Source organism: Microtus oregoni, unplaced genomic scaffold (assembly GCF_018167655.1).
Source record: "Microtus oregoni isolate MIOR12 unplaced genomic scaffold, Mior012 000056F_ref0000123, whole genome shotgun sequence".
NCBI classification, from domain to species: Eukaryota; Metazoa; Chordata; class Mammalia; order Rodentia; family Cricetidae; genus Microtus; species Microtus oregoni.
Window position 1 is genome coordinate 8,214,873 of NW_024543832.1, and position 11,334 is coordinate 8,226,206.

The 11,334-nt window shown below is 45.8% G+C and overlaps 1 protein-coding gene across 4 annotated transcripts in view; it reads left to right on the plus strand.

Annotated features, from left to right (window-relative positions):
- Sall2 (spalt like transcription factor 2) overlaps nucleotides 1-11,334 on the plus strand; it is a 26,541-nt gene continuing 15,207 nt past the window's right edge. For 3 of the 4 annotated variants that reach the window (XM_041638883.1, XM_041638881.1, XM_041638884.1), the window contains exon 1: nucleotides 1-111. In XM_041638883.1, the coding sequence (XP_041494817.1) occupies nucleotides 36-111 (76 nt within the window). In that variant the 5' untranslated portion in view covers nucleotides 1-35. Of the gene's footprint in view, nucleotides 112-10,999; nucleotides 11,194-11,334 lie in introns of those variants that run through there. The other variant, XM_041638882.1, reaches the window with a different exon arrangement.

The following is an 11,334-nucleotide window of genomic DNA, read 5'->3' on the forward strand; positions in this document are numbered from 1 at the left end:
GGTGCCCTCCCTCTCCTACCGCTCTCTACTCGGGAATGTCTCGGCGAAAGCAGCGGAGACCCCAGCAGTTAATCTCCGACTGCTGCGGAGGTCCCAGCGCATCTGAGAACGGTGGGTGCTGGGGACGGGAGAGGGGATGGGAGGGTTGAGTCAAAACCTGCTTGGTCCAGGCCAGGGCAGTGGAGGGCACCTCGGCCATGAGCCAAACCTGAGCAGAATTTGGTCACTGGGGATGTAAAGGACTGCAGACTTCAGGCTGTGAGATGAGCTGTAGAAGGGAGATACCCCCCTTGGTATCTGTTTGTGTTTTTCTTGCTTTTCTCTGGATGAAATGGAGTTTTCAAACTGGCTCTGTCTCCCTACCCAAGAGTTTTCTCTCCAAGTCCTTCTTTGCTCACTGGTCTTTGTGCCGTTGCTAAGTAACGTCCTCAGACCTGAAGACCCGTCTCTTAGGGATGGGATTTCCCCCTCTTCTTTCTGGAGAGTTGGGTTGCAAGGGAATGAATTGGATAAACGTGAAGGTTCCCCTGAGGGAGAAGAGAATAAAGTTTCTCATTGTTGGGCTGAGCTGAGACCAGACTAGAGCTCCCTGAGGGAGAGAGCTAATGTCGTCAGAATGCAGGCTAGCTAGAGGAGAGGCTGGGACTCAACCCCACACTCAGGTTTGTGTTTTAAGGGAGGCAAAGATAATACCTTCGTGCAAGTTAGCATACCTGTTAGTATATGCTATCACTGTATAGGGATCTTGCTAGTTCATTACTTTTGGTTTTTGAGACAATCTCCTTATGTAGCTCAGACCAGCCCTGAAGTCACTCCAGAGCCCAGGCTGGCCTGGAACTTTTGGCAATTCTCCTGGCTCAGGCTTCTGAACAAGTGTGCGCCATCGTGCAATCCATGTTTTTTTCTGTTTTTGTTTTTAACCAACAAATCTCCTGTGGGAGAAGAGAACAAGCAATGTAGCCAAGCTGGCTTTAAGCTCCCGATCATCCTGCCTCTGCCTTCTGTGTGCTGATTGCAGGCACGCAGCAGCACAGCTGGGTGGATAAGTCAGCGCATTCTTAAAACCCTCCAGCATATGGAAGGCCATGATAGGACTAGAAGACAACGAAAAGACAGAGTCAGCACAAAAGCTTAGGAATCCAGGTGCTTGTCCTTATCTAAGTCTGGTGGTACTCACTCTCTAGGGATGAGCTGGGACTAGGAATTGGTGTCTGTGTCCGGTATGGCTACATGTGATCACAAGGTGGAAGTCTGGAAGCCCAACTTCTGGACTAATCAGTTGCTTAGCGAACATTTGATATGCCCAAAAATATACGATAAGATTAGCCATAAGGGTTCCAAAGCTGTATTTTTTAGGACTAGCTTTTGGACAAACTTTGATTCCCCCCTCTTGGCTACCTATGTAAGCTTGGTTGGCTTACTTAGCTTCTCTGTGCCTCAGTTTCCTCATCTGTTAAACAGATTGACAGGTATAATAGTTACCTTAGTAACTTGTGTAAATCCTTTGGGGAAATAACCAGCATAAATCACATTTCCTAGTGACACCTACCATCAGTACTTAATGGGAAGAACTATCACCATTACCATATGTAAGGGCAGCGATCACTGAGGAACCTCTGGGCAGCTTCAGCATTTCTTTAGGGAACGTGAGAGGCTCTGGGATAGTGTATCTGTGGTGACTAGAACAAATCATGGATTGAACTTGTCTTTCCACTTGTACAAAAATGCCTCTAAGTCTTGTCAGTGCAATATGTACAATAAAACCTTAAGAAACAAGTTAAGTTTGGGGTAGGGCACATCTTCCCCAAGCCGATGCTTGGCTAAAATACCACTGTGCCCATATTTAGAGGTTCTATGGTGATGGCATCCCTCCCTCGTGAGACACATTAAGCCTCCTTAATGCTGCTGTAGGCCGGATGTTTCCTCCTTGTGCTCTATAGGAGGTTTCCCCTAGAGCCCCAGAGTTCCCTCACAGTCCTGCTTCCCTGCTGGTTCAATCCTGGAACTCAGCTGAACACCACCCCCAGCCCCCAAGAGGCATCTTCTTCTCTCCTTCCTCCCATCTGCTCACTCATTCCCTAAACCATGGCTGAGGGAAGGGTTTCTGTAGAGTCAAAAGCGGCTGCCAGGGTTGTCTTCTCAAGCCTTTTAGGGTACAGCTCCCTCTTGGGGCTCTGAACACCCAAGAGTGTGATGATGTTGCTGTAAGTCCTTTCCTTCAGGACCCATAAAGGTTTACACCGAGTAGAAGCAAGAAAATTAGGACTTTGCATTTGAGCTATGAAAGGCAAAAACTAATACAGCACAGGAAAGCATTTGAAATGCCTGTCAGACTGCTGTAAGCGCTGGCCGGCTTCATCACACTGTCCGTGGCAGGGGTTCTCAACCTCCTGATGCTGCAACCCTTTAGCATAGTTCCTCATGATGTTGAAAGACCCTCGACGAGGACCTCTTTTCGGGAGGAGACCTCCCCAACGCCAAGGAACAGGCCGAGACCGCACGGATGCAAATCGTAAGAGGTTTATTGAGTAGACACAGGTACCTGTGGGCAGCAAGATCTCTCGGAAGATCTGCGCACCTGCCAACTGGAGGGCGGGCTTTTTATAGGGAAGAGCGAAAAGCAAGTTTACAGAAGCAAAAGCGTGGTTATCGATCGACTGGAATGAGGCGGGGGCATGAATGGTTTCCCCTCTCAGCATGGGTGTCAGCAAGAAGCAAGTTTACAGAAGCAAAAGCGTGGTTATCGGAATGCGGCGGGGGGCATGAAAGGTTTCCTCTCTCAGCATGGATGCCTGGCAACAATCATCCTGTTCCTATCTTATAGCTAACCTGCTTTGTTGACATCCTATCTTATTGACATCTTGCCTTGCAGTCTTCCTATCTCTATCTCCTGTTCTCTCAGGCACCTGGGATGTTCTAATGGGAGCAGGCTGGCTGCTGATCCGGAGATTTGTTTAAAACAAACAGGACGTTCCCCCGGGAGCATGCTAGCTGCGGGTTTTGGGGAGGGGGTCTGTAGGGTCTTTCAATGTAGTGGCCCCCAACCATAAAATTATTTTTGTGGCTGAGTATTGGTGGCTCACGCCTTTAACCCAGCACTCAGGAGGCAGAGACAAGTAGATCTCTGTGAGTTCGAGGCCAGCCTGGTCTACAGAATGAGTTTCAGGACAGGTTCCAAAGCTAAAGAAAAACCCTGTCTCAAAAAAAAAAAATTATTTTTGTTCCTACTTCATAACTGTAATTTTTCCACTGTTATGCATCATAATGCAAATATCTTTGTTTCCTGATGGCTTTAGGCAATCTTGTGAGAGGTCACGACCCACAGGTTGAGAACCACTGGTCCATGGCATGTATGCACACACAAATACTGCTAGTAGTACTAATATAATAATCATCATCATAAACAAAGTTGTTTTTTTTTTTAAGATTTGTTTTAAGTCATAAGAGCACTGATTGTTCTCCCAGAGGACCCAGTGTAGATTTATAGCCCACAGCCCTCTGCAATTCTAGTGCCAGGGACCCAATGCCCTCTTATGACTTCCAAGGCCACCAGGCACAAAAGTGGTACAAATAAATAGACGGAGGCAAAACACTCACACATACATACATACATACGTACGTACAAGATACAAATAAATGAAACTTCTTTAAAGAAAATCTATCTTAAGAACTCCTAAAGGGCTGGGCATGGTGCTGCTCAACTTTAATTCCAGTACTCAGGAGGCAGAGACAGTTGGATCTCTGTGAGTTTGTGACCATCCAGGACTACATAAGGAGACTTTGTCTCAACAACAACCAAAAAAAGAAGGAGGAGGAGGAGGAGGAGGAGGAGGAGGAAGAGGAAGAGGAGGAAGAGGAAGAGGAGGAGGAAGGAAGAGGGCAGGGTCTTCATATCAGAACTCCGTAGACACTTTCTCATTTAGTCTACTTCCATGACCTGAATGGAGGTTTGTTGGGTCTCACCTGCAATTTGACATGGCTATCTGAAATTCTCTCCTGCCCTTATAAGCATGTAACTTAAAAGCCTTGAAAAATCTATTTCTCCACTTTTCTTCTTGTACTGTTCCCTGACTAGAACACTAAACCTAACAGAATACTTACTGCACATAAGTGATGGGCAGGAAATAGTCAATTTACTTTTAAAACTCTAGATAAAAAAAATAACCTCTTCCCCTACAGAGTCTAGATATCCAAACTAGAGAACTCAGGGGTATCCTGGAGGAAATGCTAACTGGTACATCTGGGAAACAAAGGAAATGATCAGAAACCCAGATATTTAGTGAGGAGAAACCAGGACAACAGCCAAGCAGACCTTGGCGGGGAGAAAGGAGTTGGCAGAAAGCAAGAACAACCCTACTCAAGAAAGTACAGAGCTGAGCTCTCAGGCTTCTGAATCCCCTGAAGATGAGTGGGGAGTCAGGAAGAATATATCTCTAAGAGAACAGAAAGTATTTTAGAAGTCTGTGCTGTGGCTGAAGCAGGATGACCATGAGTTCAAGGCCAGCTTGAGCAATTCTAGACCATCAAAACAGATGGGTGGGGGTGGCACAGAGGTAAAGGAGAGAGAGGCTGAGTCAGATTTGGCTACAGCATGAGATAAGGAAGAAGAAAACCCAGTCTTGTTTTCTTCCTTTCTTTTTCCTCCCTTCCTTTCTTCCTTCTTTTCTTCCTTCTTTTCTTCTTTCCTTCCTTCCTTCCTTCCTTCCTTTCTTTTTGTTGTTGTTGCTTTGTTTTTTTTGGTTGGTTTGGTTTTTTGTTTGTTTGTTTGTTTGTTTTTTGAGACAGTGTGTCTCTAAGTAATCCTGGCTGTCCCAGAATTCACTCTGTAGATGCCGAACTCAGAGATCTGCCTGCCTCTGCCTCCCGAGTGCTGAGATTAAAGGCGTGCATTACCACCATCCAGCAGAGAAAGCAGGGTTTTCAAACTATTCTGGACTTCAACCCTGGCACAAATTCTTAAAGAAACAAATTCTTTATTTCCTAAGGTATATTATTTCAAGGTAGAGAAACTTCCCTCTCAAGCTGTTTTGCGTTTTGTTTTATTATTATTATTTTAGATATATTTACTTTATTTGTGTGTATTGGTGTTTTGCCTGCATGTATGTCAGTATACCATGTGTGTGCTTGGTGCTCATAGGGGCTAGAAGAGGGTGTCAGGTCCTTTAGAACTGAAGTTACATTCAGTTGTGAGCTGCCATGTGAGTTCTGGGGACCAAATCTTGGTCCTCTACAAGAACAGCAAGTGCTCTTATCTGATAAGATAAGATATACCATCTCTATAGCCTCTGTACTCCTTACTTCCATTTTCACAAAAAAGAAGTCATAACCATAGAAGAAGAAACTTTCCCTGAGCCAGATGTGATGGTGCATGTCTTTAATACCAGCACTCAGGATACAGAGGCAACCTGGTCTACAGAGCTGGTTCCAAGACAGCCAGGGCTACTCGGAAAACTTGTCTCAAAAAACAAAAGAGAGAGTGGGGGAGAAGAAAAGGAAAGAAAGAAAGAAAGAAAGAAAGAGAAAAAAGAAAAGAAAAGAAATATAAAGAAACTTTCCCCAAATTAGTTGAATGTGGCTGCACACAATTTTAATCCTTGCACCTTGCACTCAGGAGAAAAAGGCAAGTAGATCTCTGTGAGTTCAGGGTAGCCTGGTCTACACAATGAGTTTCAAGCCAGCCAGAACTACATAGTAAGACCCCATCTCAATCCCCTCCCCCACAAAAAAATGAGGAGAAAAAAATCAAAACTGAGACTTCAACTGTTTTGTTTTGCTTTTGTGCTCAGTGAAGGGTCAGATCTCTAAAATGACTTTGAGCTCCAAAACAGTGTTTAAATTCCGTGTTGTGCTGCACTCCTTGATTTCAGAAAAGTGTGCATGGAGACTTGGTGGGAGTTTTGAAGATGTTCATGTTCTGATGCAAATGTCTTTCTCACTTGTTACCTGGTGTCCGAGTCCCTCTTCCTTTGTGTACCATCTGGACCAGGCCATGGGTGCATCCATAGGTTTTAGTATAGTAGTTTGGTTTGGCAAAGAAATATGTGTATGACTTACTAGAGAAGACTGAGAGAGAAAATAGGACATTCTTTAAAAAGTGACCCTGGCAACAGTCACAAAATCTATTTATATTTCTGAAGGCTGCCAATCAGTAATGATTCAGTTGAGGTAAGATTTGTGAGGAATAGGGATGGTTAGAAGAGAACAGTCCTCTCAGCTCTGTTATTGGAGTACTTGTCTTTCGTGTGTGTCGTGGGGAGGGATTATACGTGTGTGCTGGAGACTGAACTTAAGGCCCATGGGCCCGTAACCTTCTGCCACTGGACATCATCATCAGACCTTAGTTTTAACGTATAATTTTGTATCCACAATGTGTATCAAGAGTGCAGAAATTAAGTAGTGGCATGGCCAAATCCTGGAATAACAGGTGTATGCCAAAACGCCCAGTTTGGGTGTGTCCACATGCCTGGGACTAAACCCAGAGCCTCAAGTCATGATAGGTAAGTGTTCTACCCCTGGAAGCGACATTCCCAGCCTTTTGCTGGACAATAGAATAAGTGAGGGGCTTCATAAAAACACTAATGCTTGAGCTGGGCATGGTGGTGCACACCTCTAATCTCTGCACCAGGGAGTCAGAACAGACTGATCTCTTGAGTCTGGCCTCCATAGCAAGTTCCAGACCAGCCAGAGCTACATGGTGAGACTCTATCAAAATAATAATGATGATGATAATGATGCTAGGATCCTACCCTTAGAATTTTTAAATTTATGTTAGCCTTGAGATTGCTTTTTTCCCCCAGTGTTTGTACTGGAACTCAAAGCTTCCTGAGGTCTAGGGTTGTGCACTACTGTGGAGTTATGGCCCCAGCCTAAGGCATTACTATGTCCTAAATTCTAAAGGTAATCCTAGTATAGTAAAGGCTGAGAGTCCCTATTTAGATCCACCGCTCTGCTGCTCAGCCAACCATTCTCTCCCAACCCTGAAGCAGTTTGCCAGGGCACCAGGTTTTTGTTTTCATTTTATTTTGTGTTGTTTTGTTTTGTTTTACTTTTTGAGACAGGGTTTCCTGTCTATCCTAGAACTCACTCTGTAGACCAGGCTAGCCTCGGACGCACAGAGATCTGCCTGCCTCTGCCTCCCTGTTGCTGGGATTAGAGGCGTGTGCCACCACCACCCGGGTCAGGTTTTTGTCTACTTTCCACATTGTATTTTAAATAGTTCAGGTTAGGGCTGGAGAGATGGCTCAGTGGTTAAGAGAATTGCCTGCTCTTCCAAAGGTCCTGAGTTCAATTCCCAGCAACCACATGGTGGCTCACAACTATCTGTAATAAAGTCTGGTGCCCTCTTCTGGCCTGCAGGCACACACAGATAGAATATTGTATACGTAATAAATAAATAAATAAAAATAGTTCAGGTTAGCCATCAGCTTGTGATGGGGTCAGTGAGAATAATCTTGAACTTCTGACCCAACTGTATGATCCAGAGTGCTAGAAGTACAGGTGTCTGCTTGGTTTATGTCGGGGATTGAACCCAGGGCTTTGTTCCTGCTTGGCGTGCTCCCTACCTACCAACTGAACTACCCCCCCCCCCCCGAGCACCAGGTTTAGAAGAAAAGCTATTCAGTTCTTTATTTTATTTTGTGTGTTTATTTTTTTTTATTTATTTTCAAATCTTGTTTTATTTATTTTTGGTTTTTTGACACCGAGTTTCTCTGTGAAAAGCCCTAGCTATCCTGGAACTTCTGCTGTAAACCAGGGTGGCCTTGAACTCAGATATCCGTCTGCCCCTGCTCCCCAAGGGCAGGGGTGCACCAACCACCACATCTGCCCCTGCTCCCCAAGGGCAGGGGTGCACCAACCACCACATCCAGCTTTGGTTTGCTTTTTATTTTTATTTTTTCGTCATTTAAGCTCTTTGTAAATTTGAAGAAGCAGGTCCAGCCATCACAGACTGCATCTCCTTTCGTACTTTCTGCTCTCTAGGTAAACCATTACCAGTTTAGCCTGCCCCTGTGCTGGATGACTTTAGTTTTGTTTGCATAAGAATCTTGCTCCCTTTTTCAGGTTAGGCATGGAGTGTAAACGGCACTGAGCAGTAGATAGTTCCTCCCACAGGTGGCTGTTGATACATCACCTTTCATCAGGTGAAATTTACCTTTAGAGCGTAGATCAGATGACACTGCAGAAAGCACATTTCATTAAAAAGCAAGAAAGGGGACACTGTTTCCCAGGAGAAGAAAAGGAAAGGACTTCACAGAACAGCAATAGGATATCAAATGTTCGGGACTAATTACCAAATGCTAGGTAGAAAGTCACCATCTGATTCTTCTCTCCACCCCGAGGGCCTCTTTCTCCAGCCTTAGGATGTGCCTGAGGAGCGCTGGTCAGAAGCCAAAGACCTGAATGCTGCTCCGCTGAATTACTCTGTGAACTTGGAAAAGACACTTAACCTCTGCCATCTTCAGTTTCCTTATCTGTAAAACTAAAGCATTCTGCACTTACCTGTGTCTAAGACGAACTGAAACAGACACCTTCTTCATCTGCAAAGGCCAGGTCTCACCCGTTTCTCACCTTCACAAGGCTAAAATCACTGAGATTATCTGAAGTTTTAAAACATCACCCTGTAAATTGTTTTCAATTTATAAAGGCAGTATTTACTTTTTTCTTTTTTGACAGGGTCTCGCTGTATAACATAAAGAGCTCCCTATGTAGATACGTAGACTAGGTCAGTCTTGAACTCACAGAGATCCGCCTGCCTCTGCCTCCTGAGTGTCACCACTCTCAAACTACCTGCTAAAATTTTGATTAGATTTACTAAGATTTGATTTTGGTTCACCTGACCTTCCCACCCTCCCACCCCTTCACCCCCAAAATAGACTCTAACTTAGACACGTCAATGATATTGCAGAGAAGTTAACAAGATTGAGGGATGAGGGCTAAGCACGTAGCTCAATCATGCAGGGGTGTAGTGGACCAAAGTCTGTCTTAGCCATAAATGAGTTTGAGGCCAGTCTAGGCTACAGAAGATTCTATATAAAAAAAAAAAAAAAAGCAACCAACAAACAAAAGGATGATATTTTAGTGTGTGTTTATTTTAGGTAATCATATTATTAAAATATAAACCCCTGTTCCATAATATTTAAGGCTCTTTAAACTTTAAAAAGTTCCTCATTGCCGGGCGGTGGTGGCGCACGCCTTTAATCCCAGCACTCGGGAGGCAGAGGCAGGCGGATCTCTGTGAGTTCGAGACCAGCCTGGTCTACAGAGCTAGTTCCAGGACAGGCTCCAAAGCCACAGAGAAACCCTGTCTCGAAAAACCAAAAAAAAAAAAAAAAAAAAGTTCCTCATTTATATTCTCTTTTTATGGAAATCCCTATATATGTTAATATTATTCCTAGCATTTTATAGTGGGCATACAGCTCAGTGGTGAGACACTTGGCACAAGGCTTGTTTCTAGTAACATGCACAATTTTAAAAAAAGGGCAACAAAAAACTGTTTTCAATTTTTCTGCTTTCAAAATATTCCTCTGATAAAGATCGTATACATAAAATATTGTCTCTCTATAAAAAAGGGAGATGGTGGCATATTTGGTGGCACACAACTTTAACCCCAGTGCTTGGGAGGCAGAGGCTCTGTGAGTTCAAGGCCAACCTGGGCTACAGGGTGAGTTTCAGTGCAGCCCAGGCTGCTATACAAAGAAACCGTGTGTGTGTGTGTGTGTGTGTGTGTGTGTGTGTGTGTGTTGGGGGGGTATGAGCAAGAATGTGACCCCAGCATTTGAGGAAGAAACAGGAGGCTTAGGGGGCTTCTTACTAGACTCAGCCACACAGCCAGTCTGAGCTACATAGTAAGAACATGGTTCAAAATATATAAAAATAAATAAAAGGACAATATGAGTTTTTGACCACTTCCACCAAACCACAAATCCAAGACCAGAGCTCACTTTTTACATGTAAAAATAAAGGATTTTAGGAAATGAGGGACTCTAAATCTCATTTCAAGGAAGAAAAGTACCTGGTCTGAGGCACCTTAGTATCCCCATTTTCCCCCGGTGGAGGTGAGGAGGTGCCAGCCTTGTCTAGGGATTCAGATCTAATTGGGGATGTTAGGGGCTTTGGACTAGCGGCTGATTCTGCATCCTCCTCATTGTTTCAGGAGGAGCTCCCCTCCCCCAAAGTTGGAGCTGGAAGGACCTCCATGGGCTTTTGCAAGCTAATGTCTTTAATTGTCCGTGTTAGGGACCGGGAGCAGGGCGTAGGGAGGGGGAGTGGGCAGTAGAGAAGAGGGTACGGAGCAGGAGAGGGTTTCTTTTAAGTACGAACTCTTTTAAGTACGGTATAGGGCCGGTGGCCTGAGGACTAGCTTGTGTTGACCTGTTATTCTGGGGGAAGGGCTTAGTGTTCCTCAAGAAGGGGTCCTCAAATTACCTTATTGGAAATCTTGCAATCGCCCCCCTGAGGAACTTCTTTTTTAAGAAGGACGAGGATAGGGTGGGAGCAGGGATGAAAATAAAACTTGAGATCTTTCTGTGATGTGTGCGTTGGTAAGGGGGTGGGTTTTGGGGTGGCTCCTCCCACTTTTGTCCTCCGACCTCTGAGGCCGGCCGACCACCCTTTGGAATCCACGTTTTTCCAAGCTCAGCAGATCCTTTATCCGAAGAAAAATTACTGAAGCCTATCGCCTTAATCTATTGAGCGGGCAATGTTTCCCACTGAGTGCTTGGGGCTGACCCAGTGGGAGCAGCTAGGATAAAGACATCTAGGGTGGGGAACTGGCAAGGATAGGGCACAGTGGGCCCCCAAGGTGCGTCACAGCACCTGTCCCAGAGCCTGGGTAAAGCCCCCTAGCTTGCCCCCTGGACACAGTCTCTGCTCTTGCCTCCTCCCTGGCAGTTCCTCCTCCCCCATCTCCCCTCTACCAGCGTTCGCGCTCCAGCTCCTCCCCTCCTCTGCGCCTTCTCGCTCCCCTCCCCCTCTGCCGCTGTTCCCTGCCCCCGCCACAGCCGATCTCCTCCGCAGTCTGGGCCGCTGGGCGCAGAGACCGCCGCAGCGCCGGCGGTCACCGACGCCTCCCCAGACCGGATATCCATTGTGTCCTACCCCATCCCGCTGTCCACTTCCCCACGGCCATGGCGCAGGAAACCGGGAGCAGCTCTCGACTCGTGGGGCCCTGCGGGGAGCCTGCGGAGCGCGGAGGTGCGGTAGGGCCAGGCTTGGGCAGAGATGGGGGCTGAGGGGACGCTTGCGTGTAAGGACTTTAAGTGGACGGATAAAATGTGTGATTCTACACATAGGCCCCCGTTCTCACATCCATTCCCACTCTTCCTGGGCCAGGGG